The sequence below is a fragment of the Chaetodon auriga genome, chromosome 15 (assembly GCF_051107435.1).
Source record: "Chaetodon auriga isolate fChaAug3 chromosome 15, fChaAug3.hap1, whole genome shotgun sequence".
NCBI lineage: Eukaryota > Metazoa > Chordata > Actinopteri > Chaetodontiformes > Chaetodontidae > Chaetodon > Chaetodon auriga.
In genome coordinates, this window is record NC_135088.1 from 22,818,761 (window position 1) to 22,845,593 (window position 26,833).

The following is a 26,833-nucleotide window of genomic DNA, read 5'->3' on the forward strand; positions in this document are numbered from 1 at the left end:
GTTTACCAAGTGGTGTTTGTGCCTAAACTGATCTAAACCAGGGCGGCACGGTGGCGCAGCAGGTAGTGCGCGTGCCTCACAACAAGAAGGTTGCTGGTTCGTACCCGGGGTCGGGCAGGGCCTTTCTGTGTGAAGTTTGCATGTTCTTCCCGTGCATGCGTGGGTTCTCTCCGGGCACTCCGGCTTCCTCCCACAGACCAAAAACATGCTCATTAGGTTAATTGGTCTCTAAATTGTCCGTAGGTGTGAGTGTGAGTGTGTGAGTTGTCTGTTTGTCTGTGTGTCTGTGTATGTTGCCCTGCGATCGGCTGGCGACCGGTTCAGGGTGTACCCCGCCTCTCGCCCATTGCTAGCTGGGATAGGCTCCAGCCCCCCGCAACCCTGAAATGGGATGCGCGGGTAAAGAAAATGAATGAATGAATGATCTAAACCACAGTACTGTCACAACATACAATTGGAATCGAAATGTAGAGAATCATAAAGTTTGAATGTAAAGAAACATAAAGTTTCATCAGTTGTTTGTAGAAATGTACAATGCCAACATTTATTCTGCCAACTGGGTTGCAGTCCCGTCAGGACCAGTTGCTCCAAGAACCAACATGCCTTTGTTTTAAACAAATACCATTCTCAAGTACACAAATGCTGCAACAACATCCCAGAAATACCCGAGTCTGTGTCCGGGGCCAAATTGCTTGAGAACTAATTTCACCTGTCTCCACTGATTGATATTGACTGAAGGAGCAAGATCAAGATTGGCACCACTGACAGTGTTTTCCCAGAACAGCTAATGTGGGAGAGGAGCTGTTCCCTTATATGTACAATGTAACCATGATGCTTCACGTGAAGGTCATACTCCGAAGGATATTCATTTCAAATATTCACAACTTCATCATTATCATTTCACAATTATTTGTCTAAACTATTTGTAATTTGGGTACACTACATCTGTCGTTATTATTCAGAAAAATCTAATTAACACCTTCAAATCAGACTAAAATGGCAAGTTTAATTTCTGGGCATTGAGAGAAATTCTGCTAAACGAGGAAAGGACAGAAAGGTGCTCTGATGTTCTGCTTTATTGTGACTTAATTGTGACTTTATTGCGACTAAATAAGCCATTTTGATCACTTTGCTTAAAAAATCATATGTACACTGGTTTGAACATCGGGTTGCTGAATTATCCACAGGCCAACAAAGCCAAGATTACAATGCACTGAACTCAGGAAGTGCTGTACAGTGTGCAGTGTTAAACCAGTCTTTTTTCAGTGCTGACTACTCAATATACGTCATACATTTACTAAAATTCCTCAGCATGAGTTCCTGTGGGAGCTGTATTCTTGGATGTTTTTGTTTTTATAGGCACAATGCACCCTTTGCGAAAAGGTTAGAGGTAGTATAATATGGATCGAAGGAGTGAGACAATTCATTGTGGTCCTCTCAGCAGGCCACAATATGTGATATATCTGCACAGAGTCGTGGGAAGAGGCTTAAGTTGGGAGTACTGTAGTGGAAGGTGCATTTTATGAATACATTATTATACACATCGGACAAGAACATACAAATAACCAAGGCATAGTTTAACACATCTAAAAGGCTGTCTAGAACAGCACACAAAAACACATTTGGATAATATTTTAACAGAACAAATGCATTACACTATTTAAACCTCTAATGTTAACTCTGTGACAGAGCGTGGACATTGGGAATGCGTGTGTGCACACGCATACACACACAAACACACACACACACACACACACGATTGTCAGCAATTTCAGTGATGACAGGAAAACAAAAGTGTGCCAGTGGCCCCATTGCACACGATGGACAAGAACATATCCAAATATGCACAATATGTTAATTGACACAACAACATAGCCAAACACATTTTTTGCAGCAAGAGTGTGATATTACTGGTTAATGATAGTGTTAAACTGCTCTGCAGCAGCTAAAACCAAATGCTTGACCTTGAGCTGAGTGCTCCAGTTATATAACTCTCAGGGGCTGAAAAGGAAAGGTTTGTGTATATATACAGTGTGTGTGTGTGTGTGTGTGTGTGTGTGTGTGTATGTATATACATACACACACACACACACACAAACACATATGTGCAGCCCTAGTTCCCACAGGTCTGCATATATCTTTAGAAAAGCTGCACCAGTGTGGATGATGAATATGGCAGCAAAGAGCAGAACAGCTTGTCTAAGATGGAAAACAGTATTGTTTTCTGGAGTTAGTTGCAACAAGTAACAATCAGCATCTCTGATCTGCAGCTGGACTTTCAATATCTCCAACATCACACTTTTCATAACAGTAATCTATTTAATAACTGTTGCATGCAGTTTGTGATTCACACATAAGCATCAATAATTAAGACACTGCACAGCTCCTGCACCTGAAATCAAGGATTTCAGCGATCGCAGCACTATCACACAATCTGAAGCAATAAATTTAGCAAATGACCTCAATATATAGATATATAGCCAAAATATAGACATATATATACCTTAACCCTTGTGTGGTGTTCGGGTCAAATTGACCCGTTTCAAATTTTTACAAAAAGAAAAATGATACAAAGATACAACATTTCGACCTGAAACTCCATGGCCTTGGCTTATTTTATGTGAGGAATATGTGAAAGAAAAAAAAAAATTGACTTCACATGATACAAGACCCCTACACATTTATGTCCTTCACAGGATGTTCGGGTCAATTTGACCCGCATGCATATAATGCCTGACAGACAGACTGACACACACACTAACACACACACACACACACACACACACACACACACACACACACACACAGACAATACAAGCTTTCCCGCTCTTTTTCAGACAGACAGACAGAGAGACAGACAGGCAGACAGACACACACACAAACACACACACACACACACACACACACACACACACACACACACACACACACAAATACAGGTTTTCCCGCTCTTTTTACCCTCTGAAGCACTGGAACCTGGGAAAATTTTCTCTTACTATACCAGATGTATCATACATCATAGGTCAGTTCACCCACAATCTCCACCAGCAATATGAGCAAAAAGTACATCTGTAGTACACACAGACTATGTTTACATGCAGTCAATATTCCGGTTTCTGAAACATTCGGAATAACCTGTTTACATGCGTGAGCAAACAGGGTTATTCCTGTAGACATGGTAATTATAATTAGCGAATAGAACATGCGCAGAACACAAATTAATGTTCCGTTTGATGGGGATATTCCGATAGGCGTATACACGACCAGATATTCGGGTTAGAAAAGGAGTAACCCAGGGGTCATATTCGGGTTTTTAAAAACCCGAATATGAGCATATTCCGATGAAAATCAATTGAGAATATAAGTTTAAAATAAAAAACATCAATGAAAACATTGTTTCATTTCATTTTTTCATAGATAAGCATAAATACCACCCAAGGCTTTATTATAGTGGACTTTATCACAAAAAAACGAATGACACTTCCACTGTTAAATGTTATCTAGCAGAGATTAATTGAAAACATTTATCATGTATGTTATCTATATTACTTGGAATTGAGATAAAGACAATATATGTTGGAGTTTTTTTATGTTAATTTTTATTTTTGTATTTCTTTTAAAACCAACAATAATGTCCCGGGTCAATTTGACCCGAACAGTACCAAAGGGTCCAAAAAGTGAACATAACACAAGGGTTAAGTATGCATATAGATGGCAAAATTAGATTTCATGAATATAAATATAAATGTAGATAAATATATAATGAATTGCCTTTTTTGGAGAGGGCCTAAATATTTCATTAGAGAAAAAAAAGAAAATATTCAGTGTCTGTGGTATTAGTGTTCTTTTTTATTGAACTTGGACTAACACTTCATACTGTGGTCCCATTGTGTTTTCCAGCTAATAAGTCTCAGATATAGTCATCTGCAAGCATCTATTTGAAAAAAATAAAATAAAAATAAATAAATAAAAATAAAAATAAAAATAAAAATAAAAATAAAAATAAATAAATAATAATAGTAATAATAATTAAACATTTTCAGGCAAAAAAAAACAAAAAACAAAACTTTCTACTTCTGTGTTCAAACTTCTATGGCTCAATGTCAGAAGCATTTACAGTGATTCTGACTGCTGGAGATAGAAGTTCAGTGTTACCTTTCAAAAGAAACCAAAACCATGTAGTCTCACAGAAAAAAATAAAAATCATTTAATTGAACCCTCTCTGTTTGGGCTCAACTTGGTCGAACATGAACAAGCACCCTTGCCTGCACAACAACAACACAAAAGACACAAATTTTGGAGCTGACTGGGTGCATGTTAATTTTCTACACTTGCTTGTAAGACCATAAAAGATGTTACTGCACTTGCCATAATACAACCTGCAGTTGTCTGTTCTCGAAAAATAACAAAGAAGAAACACCTCCTGAAACAAACTATTATTTGGCCATGCTATAGGCATGGCACCTTCATGGCATCAGTGTTAAATATATTAGGAGTTTAATATTTTGAAGCATGCATGCCTGGAAAAGTAGCTACAATGGCCCAGCCATCTCTGTTACAACTATTCTGAAAGATTGAAGTCTTAGAATGTACAATACACTGGAAAATGAAGCAAAACTACATCTGTAGGTAATTTTTCATTTTGTCATTTCCTCATGAGCATTACCTTTTCAGGGCTGTGGTGAGTAATCCCTGCACAAACTCAGAAGGCACCTTCAGAGTGCTATAGACACTTTTTTTTTTTTTTTTGTACAAGTGATTCCATATCCCACAAGGAACTAAACATCTCCTCACTACCTGACCTGCATGTGATTAGACTGTGAGAGATCAGACACAAAAACAGCCCTTTTCTGTTCTGAGGCAAAACTGCAAACCACTGAGTACTCTGGCATCTCTGTTGGAAGCTCACTAAACAACAGAGAGCTGGTCAAAGAAAAGCTGTCTTGAATAGTAACTGGTTTTGGACAAAACAAAGTTGAGATAAATCTACAACTGAAGGCAAAATACTGGTTCCTCCACCAGCAGCCTGCTCGGTTTCTCATCCTGAAAAGCATTACAGCCCAATGGATGAGACAGAGGCACAGAGCAGACTGCATGGGGCGAACACTGTGTTTGCTTGCTGTGCTGCGAGTTTGAACCAGCATGCAATGAAGAGAGGGGGACAAGTTCAGTTGTTACAGGCCAGCTGAGGCACAAAAAGACAGGCGGAAAAAACAAAATGACAACCAAAAATGAGTTTGTCTGCTGGCTGAAGCACTTGAAACTTGTGCTGTTGACATATTGAGGGATTTCAAGTTATTCATAGCAATGATTGTAACAACAATAAGCGTTTTTTCTGCACTTGTGTCACAGCAACAGGAAGCCAGAATACGTTTCTAGCTAGAAAGATATGTATATTCATGCTTCAAATTCTGAAACAAACCATTCAATGCATGTGTTTAAAGTGAGACTGTGTAATGTGTAGTCAGTTGTTGCCACAGTGGCCCCTGAGTGTATTGACGAAGCATTATATTGATAATGAATTTAATGTTTCCATTGTAAGAGTAACACTGTGTTATAATTTCTTTCAAAAATTACAAATTTTGCCTTAACAAAAACTGCATAGACCAAAGCAGGACTACCTCTTTTGACACTATTTCTAAGTGTCCTAACTCAATATAAAAAAAAAAAGTTTGGCTAAAGACAATACTGTTGCAGTGGTGCTTCAGGGATAGTCAATAAGTGGGAGACGGTAAGGCTCTTTGCTCATTAAAGAAACAGAACAGAAGTCCTTAAAGTTGGGATCAGAGTGTAACTACCACTTGATGTTAATTCAGAGTCCTTGGCTCCTTCTCTGCCAGTTCTAGTCCTTGGAATGCATACGCTATGCATTACAAAGCACTCTAAGATATTATTCTTTTGTAATGTGACTTAACTGCAGTCAGTCCACTCTCTGTGTGCAGTCAGGAAGCAGATGCCCTATATTCCTGAGGGTATCAGCTGACAAGGTCACTGAGCTGATTGATGTTAGCCTCCAGAGTCCTTCTCTGTGTACAGGTTCAACACCAATCTCCATTTCTGAGGTGCTCGAAAGGAGAGTGCCTGTGGGAACAAAAGGTACCACTAACATCCCCCATGGACTCCCTGGTCTGTTTTCGCCATGAAGGTAGCGATATTATACTGTATTCATTCATTTGTAAGTCCAGGATGTGACATAAATCAGTGCCCCTTCCTACAAAATGTCCCCACAACACAAAACTCTCAAAAAGTTTAACAGGTGGAAGAAATTGTATGGTAAAACTGTGTGCTCAGCCCAAAGCATTACACCACTATTGGGCCTAAAACTAGTGCCAGTATGAGAGAAATACTGGGCCATGCTATTTCCCTCTGTGTCTACCTAAATAAACAGTGGGGTTGCCGACATTAATATCAGTATACTCCCTACATGGTAACTATAATTATGCATTACACAACAGAAGCCATACAGAAAAACAGCATGAAAGGCAGTATGGCCATCTTCCCTTGCATTGTAAAAAAGCCAGTCTTATGTCTCTTCAAATGTTTTTCCTGCCCCAGGGACAATAGCCCTTTAAATACAGCCTGTTCAAGGTGGGAATTGAGCTATTATTCTGCCTTGCCATACTATGTAAAATATACGAACATAGAATGGGGGGCATTGTCCCACCATTCAGCAGGGAGTGGAGGCAGTCACAGAGCTGAACTGACATCTGTGTAAAAAGGGTTAGTCAGTATCTAAGTAAATAGTAAATAGTGTGTCGCAGTAATCGAGATAATGAGATAATGACATGAATCAGTTTTTCAGCATCTTTTTGGCTTCAAAAAGGTCATACTTTGGCTATGTTTGAAAGATGAGAAAAGGAAGTTTTCATCACTTTGTTGATGTGGGACATGAAGTTTAGATCTGAGTCCAGGATAACACCAAGACTTGTAATTGTAAAATTTAATCCAGTGAGTTAATTTCCTGAGATTATTAGGATTTCAGTTATGTCCTCATTTAATTTTAGAAATTATTGCTCATCTATTTATTTATTGCCAAGAGACAGTTTGTATTAGAGTCTATAGTTGCAGCATCATTTGGTTCAGCACAGATGTACAGTTGTGTATCTGTGTAACTATGGAAACATACATTGTGTTCTCTAATGATGTCACCAAATGGCAGCATGAATAGTGAGAGCAGTAACGGACCAAAGCAGCTGCCTTGTGCAACCCCAAAACAGGTGTCATGCTTCTCAGACACATGATCTCCAGTACTGAGGTAAAACTTCCTCCTTTTAATGGTTGTTTTAATCCAGATAAGCACACAGAAAGACTAACCAGCCGTTCAAGACGATTGATTAAGATATCACGATAAATTGTATCAAACGCTGCACTTAGATCTAAGAGGACAAGAAATGAGACCTTATTTTGATCAGAATTAAGTCTGAGGTCAGTGATTATTTTAGTCAGAGCAGTTTCAGTGCTGTGGTTGGTTCTAAGGTCGGACTGAAATTCATTCATTTGCACTGAAACTATCTTTTTCACTATCTTACTGATGAATGAAAGGTTGGATATCGGCCTGTATTTAGTGCGTGCATTTTTATCGAGGTTAGGTTTCTTCAATAACGGTTTCAAAACAGCTGTTTTAAACGCATTGGGGAAGATGCCTGTTTGCAGAGATGTATTTATAATCTTCAGGACAGGATCTGAAACATTGTCAAACACCCATTTTAAAAATGCTGTAGGAACAGGGTCAACACATGAGGGCGATGAGTTAGACTCATTGGCAATCTCTTCATAGTTTGATGTAGGGAACTGTGGACAGGTAGGTGCAGTGCTGAGCAGCTGATCAGTAGTGGAGAATATTATTCTAGAATTTCCAGCACTCTCTGTACTAATATGGAGAGGTAATCCTTTCTTGCCCGAAGATGTTGCTTTGTTACAGACAGTCATGGCTTCTTTTAATATATTATAGTGAACTGTGAGCCAAGCTTTCCTCCATTTTCTTTCAGCTGCTCAACAGATTCTGTTCCTCTCATTAACACTGCTGCTGTTCAGTCAACCTCTTTTTACCCCTCAGTGGAGCAACAGGATTTAAAGCAGGTGACATGGTATTGTTGTTTACATGTTAGAGTAGTCATAGCAGCGTGACTCAAATGATCTCATAATATTACAAAACCTTAATTCAGCCTTGCCATCAAAGAATAGTCTTTGAACCAAAAATTCCCTTTGAGTCTTTGTCAAGATTAGCTTGGTATATAAAAAAAACACAGTAATGGTCAGAAAAAGGTAATTCTAATACTGAAACATTGTCGATGTTTAACCCCATTATTACCAAGTCCAGAACGTTAACATGCTGATGAACATAGAAGATGAGGAATATGAACAACAAACAAACTCCCTTCTTGCTCTGCCCTCCATAGATAAAACATAATGGCACCTTACTGTGGCAGGCCTGAGAGCTTTAGCATTAGATCATGGCCCTGACAAGCAATCAGCTGGTACATGTAGGTGATTTCAGCAACAGAAAGTAACACTGTGAAAATCAGAGAATTGTTGTTTGGAAGCTGTCTGGTGTAACTAGCTAGCAAGTGGAACCTTTAAACTACATGAAAATGAAGTAACATTGTCTATTCTTTGGGTGTAAATCAATGTATTACTGGAAGTGAAATGTAGAAAGATTCCCTGGGCTGGCAAAGTTGCCACTGCAATATCTCTGCATCTCTGGGACATGGTCACCTGAGAAGGTGCATCGCAAACAGTGAACAAACAGTTCTCAATACACCCCAATCATTTACATAAGATCCAATTATTATTCTTAATAAAACAAGTAAGACTGAGGTCTACGGTGAAGAGGTTTCATGTCTATTGGTAACAGCTATTGAACATTTTGAACTTTTCATGTGAATGCATTTTTTTGATCAGAATTTGCCATTGTAGTACCTAATGTGTCATTATAATACCTAATGAAAAAGTGAATTTTGCAGGAATCCTGGGAAGGGGAAAATGTCACTTTCAGTCATTTTTTAATGATTCATCAGTTTCTTAAAATTTGCATTCTTGCTTGACTTAAAGAGTTTTGCTGGAGCTGTCTTGTGGTTTGCTGCTATCATACCACTGACAGACATTGTTGCTCTGTCATGCATCATGATTATTGGGGATGGTACGTCCCTACTTTGGTGTAACAACACAAAGCACCACCACCAGTGTTTTGTTGGTGTATCAAAGACGAGCTTCATCCGTTCGGCAGATCTAGTGGCAGCTTTTAGTTTCAAGTGTGAGTTTACAGCATCCAGATGGTTGGGTTATTCAAGGTCAGGAAAAAGGACAGATAAAATCCATTAGTAAGTATAATTGGAGACTTATACTTCCTTGTCTGTGCGAGAATATGCTTGTCTATTGTTTGATTAAAACCATGGCCTGATGCTTCTTGGCATCAATTAAGAGTTAATGAGATATCATCATGAATTATACAGTGTGAAAAATACTCAAAGCTAATTACGATTTCATGAAAGTGATTAAAAAAGAGAAATCTGAATTTATTTTCAACAAAACAAAGCAATTATTCATTTTTTTCTAAACTCATATTAAAATCTCAAACAGTGTGATCTGCGTCCACTCAGGGGTTGTCAGCATTCTTTCCCTGTTTGTAGTGTGTTCTCTTTGTGATTTTACGCGCGACATCTGACATCTGATACTTCATCTAAGTTTTAATTATATGTTAATTTAGTCCAACTACATGATCTAAACCTCAAATGCAGACTGAGAGCTGTGGTCTAACTGTTTGTGGAAACTGACTGCGAAGGAAATAGGTTCCAGCATAGGCGATAATAAAGGTCTCAGTACTGAAGGTTGATTTCGTAGGACTTTGCAATGACACTGAGCCAGGACATTTTTCAACGTACCATGTCCTAAATCAATATCTATCAGCAATATGAAATGAAATTGAGATTGAGTACTGGTTTCGTCACCAGGTCTAATGCTTGCTGAATCCCATCTAATCACACCATCCTAAAACAGAGGGGGGAGATTTGATTTGACTGAAAAATCACACTGGTCAAATCGAGACATGAACAACTTTGGTTTACAATTCTCCAGCTCAAACAATTAACACCCAGACAGCAAAATAACAAGATGTTAAAAAATAATAATAATTAAAACACACTGTTCCAGGACTGGGAGTATATACTACTGTGTTCAGGTCAAAACCCTAACCCTGGGGACATAGGAGTTCGGGAATATAGGACCTTGGAAACATAGGATCCTGGGAGAGCACATGTAGAATTGGAGAACATATCACCCAGGGGAGCTAAGACCCTTTCCCTATAAATCTGGGGAACATAGGACCCACAGACCATGGGAGAGCACAATTGTAGAACTGGGGAATACAGGACACTGGGAACACAGGATCCTGGAAACATAGGAATGACTGCTGGGGAGGTCTTACCTTGAACAATGAGATGCACTTTTGTGGATTTTGGTTTCTTGTTCGTAAGAATTGAGCAGACATATGGCCCTTCATCATGAACGTCAACATTTTGGATCTTGATGCTGTATTCTGTGACTGCTGTGTTTTCCATCAGGATGACACGAGGGTCCAGAGACCACTTCTCACTTCCTGCAAAAAGAATGGTGGTGCGATTGAGCCACGCCACTCGAGATACTTTGCTGTCCACATTGCATCTGGAAGGTAGAAAGACAGAAAACACAGAAATAAATAAATAAATAAATTAGATTTAGGCCTTTAGGATAACGCTCTGTCTCTGCTCCATGAAACCTCCAACAAAAACACCACTCAAAGAATATTAAAAAATGGGACATTTGACATTCAGTGAAGTATGATTAGGTGCTATTAATGGTAAAAGCACTCTTTGGAAGCTACAGTTGTGATTGTGGTTGTGGTATTTTGATGAGAATGCAGTTCATAACAGAGTGCACTGTAAGACTGCCAACTTTATATTCTTTGGCATCTGCAGCTGTGGCTCATTACAAACTAAGAACGTTTTGTAAACTTGTTTTTCTTATGGAATGGAGCAAAAAAGTTAAAGTCAGGTACACTTAAATTGTCTGACTGTCACTTTCAGAGGTGATAATCATGAGTTGACAAATGTCCAACTGATTACTGTCTTATATCATCAAATATTATTTAGGAAGAAAAATTTGGTTATTTTACGGCCAAATGCTCCACTATGTCTACCAGTTAGTCTCTAGATGTGTATGTCTGCTGTTTGGTGCAGAGCAGGTAGTGTACATAAGGTTTTCAGAGCTTTTCCACGGAAAACAGTTGCCTGCTGTGGCCAAACATACACCATGAGAGCGATGAGAGTGAACCAAAATGGTAAAGTTGTGGGCAGGACAGCTAAACAATTAGCTGAAACTCAGTCTAAAGCTCTGCAAAGCTCCAGAGCTGTAGACTCAGCTGATCATTTTCTGTAGGTTCACACTAGGGGCCCCTTTCAAATAATCATATTGATTTTCACATTGTCATTTGATGCACTTTTATTATTAAATGAATAAAGCCACTTCAGGAAATTTGGACTTTTCTAAATGTTTTCTCTTTTATGGTGTACAAGTAAAAAAGTGACTTTTAAGATTAAATTTCAAATGAGGGGTCTTTATCTCGAGCAGTATTCACTGCACAAACATTACACATAACTTATAATCAGGATGTGACACGCAGTGCCAGTAATCTAGCAAACAGACAGAAATGTGCACGCTGACATTACCTTCCACCTTTGATCTCAAAAACATAAGAAATACTAAAGGTTTCAAAAAGAAAAGGCTGTATATTGTCATGCTTCTGTATTTCGTACTCCATTAAAAAGGCACATACTATTCACATCTCAAACACACACACACACACACACACACACACACACACACACACACACACACAAAGAATGTCTGTTCCTGTAAGTGCAAACTGACTCTGTTGGTCGTACTATGGAATATTTTTTACCTCTTTCCTTGAAATGTGTGTATATCCTCTCAAAACTTTAATAATAAATCTCTTCTAAATATATCACTATGAAAATTAAATCATTTATTAACCTTTAGAAAAACTGTAGTCAGGCTTAAACAAAATTGGGAGCATTGAAATAATAGGATTAAGGCTTTGTTTAAATTCTTCAGCCTTGGTCAGTTTAACAAGAAACACATATTCGAGAAGATTTCATGCATATGAATGTCCAATATTACTCTTTCAAATGTCACACAGTCACTAATATCGGCCACCCCTGACACGGGTCAGTGCATTAAGACGTCGCGGCATACTGTCCACAAGCTTGTTGATGTTGTCAGTGGGCAGGGCGTCCCACTCTTTGGTCAGAGCCTGGGCTAACTCCTGTAGAGTTTGAGGAATTTTGTCCCTCTCATTGATGAATCGGCGGAAGGCATCCCAGGCATACTCAACAAAATTATTCCAACTTTATGGGCAACAGTGTACATTAATCAACAGATAATGATAGATAGATAATGATAAAATCTGTTCAGAGATTTGTCAGCATCAGAGCTTAACATAAATGGACACTCGTCACACTGGGAACTGCTTCCAAAATATAACAAGCTATCAGAAGAAAACCCTACATGTTAACAGTAAATGTTGATTAGTGATGTGCGCCTGGGTTGACACTGACAATCATTATCAAAAATCTCTATTTCTACAAGAAAGCTTTTGCATATTACTCAAACAGTAATATGAGTCAATTTAATTTAGTAGTATATGATGAATGTTGGGGTCTCGAGTTCCGGGCTTGTTTTGTCTCCTGCCAGTATTCCCCCCCCCGTTCTCCCTTTCTCCTCTAACTCTCCTCCTCTGCAGCGCCGGAGTGTGGAAGGAGGCGGGGCCGATCTCCGTGCCCTATCCAGGCGACACACCTGAGCGGCATCAGGTGATCAGCCGCGGCCTGCTTCAGCCAGCTCATCCACCTGCTCAGTGCTGGAAGATTTCCTAGCTCTGCGCACACGTGCCTCACCACGCTGTTTTGCCTAGCCTCCTTCCTCGCTTCCAGCTCCAGTGTGTTTTTCGAGCCGTTAATTCCCCGCAGTGGTGATTTTTTGTTTGCCTTAGTTTTTTTGTAGAAGTTGGTTAAGATATCCTCAGTTGTCGTTTTGAGCCTGCCTTGCCTTTTTCCCACGTTGTGGAGATTTTTGTTGGTTTTTTGCTTTGTACTTTGTGCGTTCCTAATAAACTGTTTTCATCCTGTCTCTGCATCCGGGGTCCTGGCCGTGCTTTTGACTCACGTACCGTAACAATGAAAATGATAATAATAAATAAATCATCGTCATATTATTTCAGATGTACCTACAATGATTTTTGCATGTTCATCTGAAACCAGTAACATCTTACAGGTACTGAGAGACTCTGATCTGTTTCATACAGCCACGTTAAAACATCAGCATTAGCTGTATTAGTCCAGAATGCACTGGGGTATTTACACCAATTTAAAGAGACCATATTACGCTTTGGGGGATTTTCCCTTTCCTTTAGTGTGTCATATTGCTTTTTTATCCCTTGTAAAACCCCCAAAGGTCAGGCCAAAGTGTTATTCCCTCCAACTGAAAACAGTGCTCCTGAACGGGGCGACACACCCTATCAGTAGTCTTGCCTTTTCTTCTGTTACTTGTCCACCTCTCTGTCTGCTGTTGTTATGATGTTTAAGGTAATGTTATGAGCAAAACAGCCGATGTAACTGAAATATCCCCAGAAGGATTGGAAAACTCTTGTGTGTGCGGAGCGCTTTACTTCAGATTGCTTTGAGGGCCAGTACAAAGCTTAGAGCTATACACAGGAACTGCTCTGTTGTTGGCTGCAAAAACCAACACAGAAGATTTCATCTACTCCCACCATCTGAGGATGTCAAAACACAGAGGATTAACTTAATTTTTGATGGAAACATGATGGAAATGTTCCCATAAGGGAAATTCACCAAATTGCTTTGTCAGCAAGGGCTGGTAATGATACGAGCTCAAGGATCAATACCAGCTGTCAGTGACTTGAGTTCAAACTGGAAAGCTGTAAGTTTTAGCATTTTTTATGTTGTTTTACTGTTTATTTTGTTGGTTAGTTTGTTTAACTTGGCTCTAGCATGTTGCGCCCACAGACTGAGAGCGATGTTGGACTAATCTTGTAATACTGTTGTAATAGACTGCTCAAAAGGACTGTCGCTGTTGAGCCTCATTTGAAGCCAATTAAATAATGAGAGTAGTAGGTTGGATGCTTGACACTGTTTTTTCATGTTGCTTTTTGTGTGTTTATACTGCAGCACTAGCTCTTTCATAGACATTCCCTGAAGGTAACAATATAGCTATATGTAAAAAGAAATGAAGTCATTTACTTGGCAACATTGTGTAACTTTGTGAAAGCTAGCTTTCTCAGACCATACAAAGACTGTTGTAAAGGTGTAACGTTAGTGGCCCACTCTGCAGTGATATTCCTGAAGTGTTGATTTTAGATGGGGTTATTGTGGTGACATTCATGGCAGAATTGCAGCTATGCTGGAAGCTAAAAACAAGAAATGAATACTAATTCATACCATTGCCGCAGCTTTTAATGGACAATCTTATTGTTTTCGGGAGGGGGGCCTTTAGGAGGACTGGAGCAAGTATTGGTGTTGCAGCAATGGACAGTAAGAGAAAAATAATCTGTTCTTGAACTTTAAAGCATGTAAACCTATTCTAGTAGTCACCTGGAATAAAGTTTGAACCAGAAAATGTCTTCAAACCAGGATTTGGTAGAACATTTACTGATAACATTAGCAAAAGAAGCAAAGACATTTCAGCTTTGTGTGCCAGGTTCTTTTTTTTTTTTTTTTTTTTTCCATTAATGGATGTTATAAATTTGGCATGAGTTTGCACAAAGTGTGAAAACTGTTTTTTTTAATCCAAATACCCTGAAGTCCATGTACTCTCACAAATGTGGGCAGATGGATTCAGTGCAAAAATCATAAGTGTCTGGCTGATTAGTCTGCAGGTCTCAACACACTTAATCACACAAAGTCCATATACATACTGTATGTAGCACGTCTACCAGGGGCCTTCACACAGAAAGCAGTGTTTGTTAACCCCAGAGTCACACAGAACATTAAATAAGAGCAAAGCAAGAAATTACAGGTTCACAGATTAACACGTCCTGGTCTACAGTACAGTGTGTGTGTGATGTGGAATGCAGGGGATATGAAGGTGTGAGGGGAATTTCAAGGAATGAGGCTGTAAATAGAACGAAACAGCCTGCACTCAATATCAGCAACCAGAGTGACAGAAAAGAAAGCTAAAGGGAGCTAGTAAGTGATGGGAGGAGATCAGGTGAATCAAACAGGAGACATTATGAATCAGACAGCCACCATTAGGCACAAGGCAAAGTTTGGGTTTTCTGCAAAAAGTGGGCTATGTATTGTAATGAAGAGTAAAAAAGTGTGTGTGTGTGTGTGTGTGTGTGTGTGTGTGTGTGTGTGTGTGTGTGTGTGTGTGTGTGCGTGTGTGGTTTTTTTTTTTTTTTTTTGGGGGGGGGGGGAGTGCAAATGATTTCACTTCACTTCTACTGTTTGCTAGTTTGTGATTATGCACATGTGTTATCAACCCATAATATGAATACTGGAAGATTCAAAAGGTCAACAGAAGCTTAGCTAATAGGGATGAGCGAGTACACCACTATCTGTATCTGTTCTACCATGTAAATTATCTGTATCCATATCTGTACTTGAGTGGGCGTGGTTTAACCGGAAATGGGTGGGGCTTAAATCAGTACATTATTTTAAGTCTGAAATTGATATGGATTGATCAGAAGTTGCTATATTTATTGTTTATTTGAAAACTATTTACAGAACAGCCTCAAAACTGAGATTCAAATCAATGTTTTTGATCACAAAAGTAAGAAAACTATTTACAGAACAAGTTTTTATGAACTCAGAACATGAATATTCTTAAGAGTATGAATGCATATTTACAGAACAGCCTCAGAATTGAGATTCAGTGTTTTTGATCACAATATCACCAACCAAACTAAGACCAAGCAGACGGGAAAAAAAAATAAAAAAAAAACGACTGGAGTGGAGGCAGTGACCGACACGACATGCGCCGTTTTCAGCTCTGTCTTGTCAAATGCACCGCGTACGTTACGAAACAAGTTCACCAAGTGACTTTAAATATCATACAAACCGAAATAGAGGCGAGCTGAAGAAAACCTAAGGAGTACTGAAGAGGGCAACGTGACTGTGTAGGGAGGGGCGGGCGCTGTGTGTGACTGGCCAATCACAGAGCGTGAAGACAGTCAGTTACCCAATGAGGATTTTCCTTCAGCATGAGCACAGATATTGATGAGTTTTACTCGTATCATGCTCGTATTCGTCAAAAATGCTTTAGCCGTTTTATTATGCAATCTTGATGGATGGTTGGATGCTATTATCATAACTTCTGACTGCAGTTCCTCATGGCAGTGCATGCTACGAGTGTCCCAGTCCACAGCGTGCCCAAGGGATTAGTTTTTTTGAATGCTATGCACCATTTGCTGGTAGCAGCTTTAGCAGCACAGTGACATGCAGACAGATGGAGGTACAGATTTTACAGTATCTCACGTGAATGAAAGGTGAGGTTACAAAATAATATATCCCAGAACAGAGAAGTGCTTTAGTATGCTTTAAATGTATTTTTTTTATTATTTATTTTTGAAAATGTTGTGTAAAAGAATGTGTACACACAAATGCAGATTGTAGTTGTTCAACAAAAAATGTCCCTAACAATGTTAAAACCTAAACCTACACCCTTGCACAGAATATTACTATATTACTTATGTCTATCCCCACTTTCCTTGAAGAAATATACAGGAACCAATTTTCTACAGGGGTTATTCATTTTGGAGAGAAATGCACCAGTAGCAAATCCTGACAACAAACAGATAAAAATGTGAAGTTAATATTAAGGCTAGCTCAACAAACTTGAAAACCCCTGCACAGACTGAAAAAGCTGAGAAAAGCACTCACGTACTTCTTCTGTATATGAATAAAATAGGTCATAAAATGTAAATATAAAAGGTTATCTCCCTCCACTGTTATTTCCCTGGCAGGTACTGCAGTGGTAGTGTAGTCACACAGTTGAACTTCTGCCAAGTTGCTGCAAAGGAGAAAAGGCAACAGGTGAAGGTGCAACAAAGCTTCTTTAACACATTTTATTAGTTTCGCTCTGTAGTTACTCTTTAAATCCGCTGGGGGAAAGTTTTGTTGAGAGTCCATGCTGTGTTCAGCATTGTCCTCCTTCATATTCATAATGGCGCGCACGTTAACACAGGGAGCTGTTTCCTCTGCTTACTACTGAGTCACTCCTGTGGAGCTATCGGAGGTTAAGTGCTCAAGAGCACCTTGTCAGTTGCTACTCTGGAAAAGAGAGTATGAGTAATCCTTTTATTTCTGTGGAAAACTATTATTCCCAGCTGGTACTGGATTTAAAACAGGTGACATTCCAGTGCCTTTTACCTTTAAAAGGGAAACTGACCCACTTACCTGCAGGGATATCTCTTTATCTCTTGATCACAAGCATAAAAAATGCATCTGAAAAATGCCAGCACTGCAATATTACCATAATGTTTTAACATGGTTAGTTCACTTGCTTTCTTACATGCAGAACTATACAAATTGTTTACAGCAAGATCTGCAGATCACAGGAAGTAACCAAGTTAAGACTGAAACAAGAAAGAAACATGCATGTTTGAGTTCGACTGAATTGGGGTGCTGACGTTTCTATGGTCAATATCCCTAGATGAAGTTCTGGACGTTTATGTTCTTTGGGGAAAGTGTACTTTAAAAAGCACAGTGTCCAAAACAACTTTCCACTCCTGGGCCTATTTAGTTGTTTAAATATAAAATGAACATAGTGCCACATCCATTTGCTGCTCAGCTACAACAGCAGCACTGTTCAACAGGGATACTGAGAGAAATCAATGATATAAAATGAAGAGATACCAGTCTCTCTACTAACAGGAGACAGAATGTAATGCAGACACAATGACTGGCTGGAAACCTGCTCTATTTCTAAATATGTGAATTTGAGTATTTCACAAAATGTTGAAAACCTTGACAATTAACTGATAGTTTGTTGTTGTAGAGCTGAAGCAAAGAAAAATACACAGCAATGAACCATCTCCATGTGAGGTATTTAGGTCATAGTTTCAATAGGGTTTTCCTCAACTAAGACACCTTGCTGACAAGATGGTACATTAGGTCCTAAACCTCAATATCAAACAGCAGACAGCTTCTAAATTGGCTGCACTGGTGAGATCCAGTACTTGGAGAGAGGCCAACAATGGGTGGCACAGTCAAAAACTGTCCTGCTGTAACACTCAACTGACACTCAGCATACTTTTCTAAAATCTTCTTCATGCCAACATGCTTTGTGCTTGGTGTTGTAGCTTGTACGTTGGTGAGATAAAGTTGTAGCTAGTTAAAGGATAATTTCAGTGTTTTTATTTTCTGTTTCTTCTTTTCTTTGTGATGATCTTCAGATGGAAATATTGGTCAGTCCAGCCTTAAATATTTCAAAACCTATTGAATGGATCACCATGGAATTCTGTACAGACATTCACAGTTCTTGGATGAATATCACTCTTTGGTGCTGTTTTTACTTTTCTTCTGTGGCCCATTGAGGTTGACATTTTTATTTTTGGTTAAATGTCTTGACAACTACTGGATGGGCTGCCATGCAACCTGGTGCAGATATCCATGGTACCCAGAGGATGAATCAGAATGATTTTTCTCTAGAGTCATTATCACATCAAAACGTCTTTTCATACCTTGGTTGATGAACAAATACCTGCAAAACTAATAACACTCCCATCACCCTCAGCCAGGGCTGGACTGGGACCAAAACATGGCCTTGGCATTTTTGGCCATGGCAGCCCACCAGGAATATTTATACGATATGCTGAGGCACACGACATACCAGAGGATGTATGCGCACATTGTGTTGTTTCAAAAATCTAACCCTAACCGTCTCTCTCTCTCTCTCTCTCTCTCTCTCTCTCTCTCTCTCTCTCTCTCTCTCTCTCACACACACACACACACACACAGAGTCTAGGGGGACCACCTCCAAACCAGCAAGGACAAGGTTGTGCACAAAACTCTATAGGCTACTATTAAATGTTTTAAGTCTAACTGAATCAAATGAGTCCTTTAATAATTTCCTATGTTGAGCATTTGCACACTTTTAGCCTACAATTTCCTCAGATACTATTTAGTGAAGATGTACACACATTCCAAAACATGTTCATTGTTAATTCCACATCATTTCTGTTTCATTCCAGTCAGTGTCTTTCTGACTGTGTGTGTGTGTAGCCTACGTGTGTGTACCTGCCTGTTTGCGCAAAGAAATTTGATAGGTTTGTTGTACTGCGTCAAGACTGACAACAATTTCGACCAATCGTGACTGACTTCAGATCTCAGAAAGTAGAGGGTGTTCTGATGTCGACCATTTGTTAATTTGTTGTGGATAACTTATTCAAAGTTGTCTCTTCTCCACATCGACAACAATTGAAATGCGCAATATAAAATGCAGGTGGCTTATATTTGCTACTGGTGCAGGCTGCAGACAAATCGAGAGTGACATGCACACACACACACACACACACACACACACACACACACACACACACACACACACACACAAACAGCCCTCCGCCCTCCCTACATGAAAAGTCCCTCTCCGACAGCCATTGCACGAGGACTCTTGAGTCTTGTTTGTGGCTATGGGAGTATAAGATCAAAAAAAGCCTCCAAAGAATGATGTCGCAATGGTGATAAAATATTTGTTTGTAACATTTTGTTGTTTTTCATAGTGTACCTGTCACAGTCAGACAGCATTGCCTTTGGATGAAGTCAACGTTGATTCTTCCCACATTCATTTACTTTAAAGGTTGTTCACTTCACTATTCACTTTTACATGTTTTTTTATATATATATTCAGTCTCAGAACACTAGATGGGTATTTCTATTTTTCACTTTCAGCTCTACTAAGACACTGCTTTAGCATCACTTTGTCATATTCTCATATTGCCCCCTCCAAAATAATTTCAAACTCAATAACTGATGTTCTCTGTTGTTACTTTGCACTCCAATATTACACTGATTTCATAAACTGTGGGTAAAGATAAAAGTTTCTTCTACATTTACTGTTTTGAGCAAAGCTTCAACAGCAGCACCTTGGACTAAAATGTATATTCCTTAAATAAAGTAAACACACATGAGGCTCTGCTCCTATGTAAGAGATTCATTAATTTACTAAGTGGTTAAAGTGAACACTGATGTATTGCTACTCATCCGAGCCAAACTAAAGTACTGTGTCCCTCAGGGTTCACTTAGGTCCTCTCCTGTTTGCTCCTGTCCACTTAAAAACTCTAATTGTTAGTTACATTTTATCTCATTCTATTGGACATGTCCAAACGCATTTACTCAAATGTGTTTGCACTCCAATTGGCAGTGTTCACAGGTGGGTTTTCAATCTCACAGTAAAGTTGTTGGTGTCAGGTTAAAAGTAGCAGCACCTTGTGAGTGGAGGAGTCAAATGGTGGTTTATATTTTTACCAGTCCAACACTGTTGTCAACAGTTTCATTGATTGTAGTGCATACTAGGAATTGGAAATGACTATTGGCAAGAAGGACAAAAAGGCAAACTATGATAGAATACAATCGCCTCATGTCCATGTTTTTCAGCTGAAACCCAAACTTTATGTTCTCCAAAAGTTTGTACTGTAAATATCAACTGTGAGTGCTTGATATACAGCAAAATCCCCAGCACGATAATAACATGAAGACTGTCAATATTCTGCTCACCCACCTAACAGGTAGCATCATTTTTCAAACCTAGAATCTTTTTTTTTTTTTAATCTGATATGTGGCACACCACTGTCGCATTAATATTTCAGATGCTAGACACAAAAAGGGTAACTGGAATTGTAACCAAGAAGCTGCTTTCTCAGCAGCAGTCGGTAAAATATTAAAATGATACATGTCTACAGTATATACAACATGCTACAATAAGGACTGTGTGCTTAGACAGAAATTGAAAACAGGAACATCTGTAAATCAGCTTCCTCCTCGTGGGCCTACAGGTACAGTTGAACACAGACTCTCCATACAGTAAATGGATCAAAATACTGGTCGGAATAGTACTTGTGTGTTTGTGAGGTATGAGGATTAAATGGAATATTTCACTTGGCAGCATTCAAAATGATGCTTAACTACAATGGAAGAGTCCCCAAGTGCCAGACATAAAGTGAATGTACTCCATAATGATCATCACGCTACACTGGTCAAAATGTCAGCACCTGTGAAAATTTCCATTTACCATGAATCTCGGCCAAGTCCCAAATTTGCATATCTTTAGCATTCACTGAAAACAGTTTGGAAAATGTGTCTGAAAAGAGAAGGTTATGACACTGCGAGTTCTCGCCCTGCAGTGTCCCTGGGACAGAGCGGGTGACAAAGGATTCATATTAAAGACAGATTATTGTTTTCTCACCACACGATGCCTAGCCTTCAATCCAATGGGCCACACTGGATGAATAGCATTATTCATACTGTCATTTCCTACTGCCACTGCAGGGTCAGAGGAGACAGCCGAATGGGAATCCAGTTCTATCACAGAGCTCCATCAAAGTCGAGATGTGAATCAGAAATAGTGGAGAAATACTCCCCACAGGACGTGTGACAGACATTTTAAGTACTTAATATGTTACTCACTGCTCAGCTGCTGGCTTAATTCACAGCTAATTATAATTATTTTGTTTATTTGTTTGTTTAATATGTAAAATTTCAAGTTCTGGGTACCAAACGATATTACAGGAGAGTACAAAAGTTACAGAAATGGCATTGGGAACACTTTAGATTAGGGCCCATGACATGCAGTGTAATTTTTTCCCAATTGCAGCAATACAGTCGGTACTGATACATACAGTTAGTGCAGACACTTTTTGAAATAAATCATAGCAGATGTCTAAAATGCTACAAAAGTCATTAGCTCATCTTGTGCCAAAATTCTGCTTTGTCAGTAATCGCTCAGTGATGATTATACTGGACCACGCAGTATTAGGCATTCTTGTTCTCTTCTACCTACATGTATGTGTGGTACATCACAAACAGATGTGTACGGCCACAGACCGGAACATATTAAACATATACTATAAGGGAAACACTTTAACTGCTAATGCAAATTATGTAACATTGCTTATAAGCAATGTTACATAATTTGCTCCACATCCACCAAATGTAAGAGCAAAATGCAACTGATACATTTGTGCATCAGGTCTGAGCACAATATTGACATGTGTGAGGATCTGAATACTTTCTACACCACTGTTCTCCAAACTTTTAAGAAATAAGAAGTTAAGTTAGCAGTACTGTAGGGTGGCCAACAAGGGCAAACATGCTGCAACAACCCAAAACATTTCCATGAGAAGAAATGTGCTGCAGTTTCAGAAACGGCATTTCAAAAACACATGAAATCCAAAACAAATACAACAACGGAAACGTGCTGCAAATGAAAAAAATGTGCATCAAAAAGCCAAAACAAGTACAGTAACAGCAAACACGCTGCAAATACAGAAATGATACAAAGTCTGAAACACACAAACTGCAAAAAAAAAAAAAAAAAAAATATTCAGTCTTACAAAAGCAGTTATCCAGGCCTCTAGGGGGAGTGCTAAGTCGAACAGCTTCGTTCTCAACCAGAGAGAGAGACCAGATGAGAGAGTTTTTTTCTCTGATGCAGGAAGGTAAGTGACAAGAGGTGACATGGCATAAAAAGTATGTATCCTTTTTTCCATGTGGCCTTAGTCTTTTTCTGTCTGCATTTGTACTTGTGTGATGGCTGCCATCTGTTTCTATTAAGTGTAATAAACATAGTGCTACTTTGTTTTTCCTGGAACCACATGAATCTAATACTGAACACTTTCCTCAGAGTGTGTGCATCTGGTGGCCCTCACTGTATGACAATGTTTTAGTTGAAATTAGTTGAAACAACTGAGCCGCTATACTGCTGTCATGTCATGCATATTTGTATAGACAACAGCTGACCTTATCGGTCTTCCTTCCCCAGCTTGGAAAACTTTGATTGTTTGATAAAACTACTCACCAAAAGCACCAGGACAACTACATGGTGGGAACACTTTAAGTGCTAATACTCTATGAACATAAAGCATTCAATAATACACAAAATTATTACCCGAAGTTATTCATAATTATTAAGTATTCATCTATTCAAGGTCAGGGTACTGGCTGGTATATATACAAAATAGATGCTACGGTCTTGTCACAATCAATCTTAAGGAACAGATAAGTGGTGGGCAGCCTCGAAGCTCAAGTCAAGGATTCTACATCATTACAATGGTGGGTGTAAGCAGAGACAGCTTTAAGTGCATAGTGGCAGTTTGATAATGGCTAGCACATGCAATCATTACACCATTAGTGTTGTTTCTTCTGAAAAACTGCTTGAAGCAACCACAAAAAAAAAAAAAGAAGAACCTCATTAAATTTATAAGTGATGTCAGTCACAAACAAACACATTTAACATAAAGTGAAAGTAGGCAAATGACACAGATGCTCAAGGTCTGACATTAACAAGGAAAGCCACAGGAATGGTGTCCATTTAAGTGGGAGGGAATTACTGCTTCATTAACCTGCTGTAAAAGCAGCTGATTCAGACCAGCTGTGACTGAACAGGTACAGTCAGAATGAGGAAACACTTGAAAGCTAGGCATGAGATCTGTACAATAGATGGTTTGCAGCATTTACACACATTCATACAATCATAAAACCCCTTTATTATCATGTTTATACTGAGGCAAAACAGAATATCACTGCAGTTTGAAAATCCTCTCAATTCCAACTTCCAACAACTCAATTCAAATTTGCAATATCAAAAACACGAAAAATGACCAGATGTCATTCCTGTTTTATTTCTGTTGCATTTTCTTTGACATATTATGAAAAGTAACAGTCATATATCTTATTAAACTTCATATACTATTTTATTAATGATGTACCCGCTCTGATGAATTGATAATGTGCATGACCCACTCATGATTTATATCCAAGACAGGCTCATTTCTAATGGTGAAACAGCAGCAGCTTTTTTGACAGGTACACAGTTATGGTCAACATATCATGTAAGTCAAATACTGAATACTCTTTCATTATTAGTGTTTTTAGACTGTAAAATTCATTTCAGCCCCTGTGCAAAAAGACAACTACTATATAGAAAGTATAATGAGTGTATGAAATGTCAAATGACGTATGTTTATGTCCTAAATGACACATGCTTTTCTTACTTTGTACTCTCCTTGTCATCTGACTTACTGTATGTAAGATAAGATATTTAGGAATTTATTATGCAATGACACCTTCAAGGACACTATGGACCACAGAGTCCACTTCAAAGACACAATGTCAGTGATATGAAGAGAACTAAAAAATAATAATAATAATAATTTGATTTTGTTTTCTGGCATTGTGCTGGTATTGGTCTACTCATTTGAGTCCTGAAACAAAATTATTTTAAAGCTAAACCTTAAGTTTTTACATTGCATCAATATAGGAGATTCAGAAGAGAAAATGTTACACTTTTCTAAAACACAGAGAAAGGGCATAATAATTGTATTTTCTCAAATGGAAACTCTTTGCTCACCAATTTCTTTTATCTCCTTTACACATTAATGCTAGCCTAACATACATATATTCTGTTAATGCAGTTGAGAGACATTCCTACAAATACAGCGGAGCGAGACTACAGCAGAAGATGAAGAGGTGGGTTGACGGAAAATAAAGATAAAACTATAAATTTTATTTCAATTAATCCTGGAAGATAAAGTCTCATTTAATTATGTCGGTGCTCTCCATAAATCAATGGTGTGGCAGAACCTCCTTTAACTTCTTAAAAAGGTAAACAATCAAACAGACAACTATATTTGCTGCCAAAGTGAATCCATAACAGACAGCAAAGCTACTCAACTGTCTACTAACTACAGCTAATTAAAAACAGATGTAAATTTTAACAGTGAATGTTGATGAAGGTCTATTAAAGAGTCAGAAAGATAAAAACGATGCAGCGTTTCTCAGATCTGTGCACAGGCGTCCAGTGTGTTGCAAGATTGATGCTAAAGGACTGCTGCTTCTTTGCCTATAAATTACTCGATGCTTTGGGGCCAAAATACATCTCTGACGTGCTCTCACAATAAAAACCCTTCCAGAGGATCTGAGACTTGCCCTAACTCCTTTTAAAATTAATTTAAAAGTGTATACGTTCTTTGTCTGTGTGTTATTAAAATTTCAGACTACTTAAAATTGCATTTTGCCTTGCCTTCATTTTTTTATTTTTTACTTCTTCTCTACTTACTACTTCTCTCTGAATGAATGCTCTGTGTCTTTCCTCATCTTTACTTCCAGTTGACTGCATTGAAGAGGTGGCGGCCTTCAATTATTTCAAATGGATTTACAGTCCACACACATGGATAGTTCATTATTACTGTATAACGTACAGTTGTGGTACTATGGGCGGGGCCTGGGTACTTTTACCTATAGCTGACCGTGTCAACCTGCATGCAACAAATTAAATTTCCAGCTTTTACTTTGTAAACGTGAACTTTAAAATACAGTGGTGCCTCCACTTAGCAGGAAGATGTATTTACACAAATCTTTAACCCCACAAAAAATTTAGTATTAATTACTACCTCCTGTTTAAACTCAAAATATACCGTAATTAAATGTACATACGCAACACACAATGTACTTCAAATCTAAACATGAATTCAGTCAATATGAACACAATTATTTGTGATGGAATCTGGGAAAACCCGTCGGATGTCGCACTGGCACTTTTCCAGGAAAGCGTGAAAATAGGTCAAAAATTGGTGAAATTGGGTTTTCATTAAATTATTATTTTACATCTTGTCTGACATTCCTGAAAATATCTCATTATATTTCGCTTGTTTAATATGTTAAAAACTTTATTTAAATTAGGCACGCTGTTTGTCGTTATCTCCTACGAATGAAAAACGAACAGCGCATGAAATCCGCCCCCTAACGTGTTTATCTCTCATAGTTAGGGTGAGCAGATGTCTCGCTTTGTGCGGGACAGCCACACATTTCCATAACTTTTCATACGTTCCGTAAATTGTGATGTTGTCGCAAATTATTATTGACAGTGACAACGTTGCAATTTGCGGGACGTGTGAAAAGTAATGGAAATGTGTGACTGTCCCGCACACAGCAGGACTTCTGGTCACCCTAATCATCAAAACATTATTTTGACACCTCAGTCAGATGCTACGAGATACACAGAGAGAGATGTCAAAGCTTCAGAGACGGAGAGAGTTTGAGGTAGCTGGTCGTGTTCTGATTTAGAATCCTGGTCTTTAAACCTGTTTTTCTCAAAAAATCCTACTGATCAGCTGACCTTGAGTGATCATAACACTTCATACAAACCAGATATAAAGATAATGAAAACAGATTTGAAAAGAGCTTAAAATTAGTTACTAGGTGATATTAAAATCTCCAAAAGGTAAAATGTGACGGTTTTCCCAGATCCCATCACATTTATAACAAATGAAAAAATAAAGAACATGGTTTCTTTTTTTGGGGGGGGACTGTTCTTTTTGATTTTAAATTCTCAAAAGTTACAATCGTCTTTCACCTTATCTCACTCATCAGAAACTCAGAACTAACCACACTCATTCACACACACACTCAAATTGCACCTAAAATAAAAAAAGTCCCTTTAAAGCAGAGTTTCTCAATGGGGGCAGCACCGCTCCCCAGTTGGGATGCACTAGGAGCAAAATAGCTCAGAAGAGGGCGTTTTGCTGCAAATGGGGGTCGTTTCT

The 26,833-nt window shown here is 38.6% G+C and overlaps 1 protein-coding gene across 2 annotated transcripts in view; it reads right to left on the reverse strand.

The window, feature by feature from the left end:
- Nucleotides 1-26,833, reverse strand: part of opcml (opioid binding protein/cell adhesion molecule-like) — a 380,743-nt gene that overhangs the window by 93,413 nt on the left and 260,497 nt on the right. For both annotated transcript variants that reach the window (XM_076750080.1, XM_076750081.1), the window contains one exon: nt 10,424-10,659. In XM_076750080.1, coding sequence (XP_076606195.1) covers nt 10,424-10,659 — 236 coding nt within the window. The remainder of the gene's footprint in view (nt 1-10,423; nt 10,660-26,833) is intronic.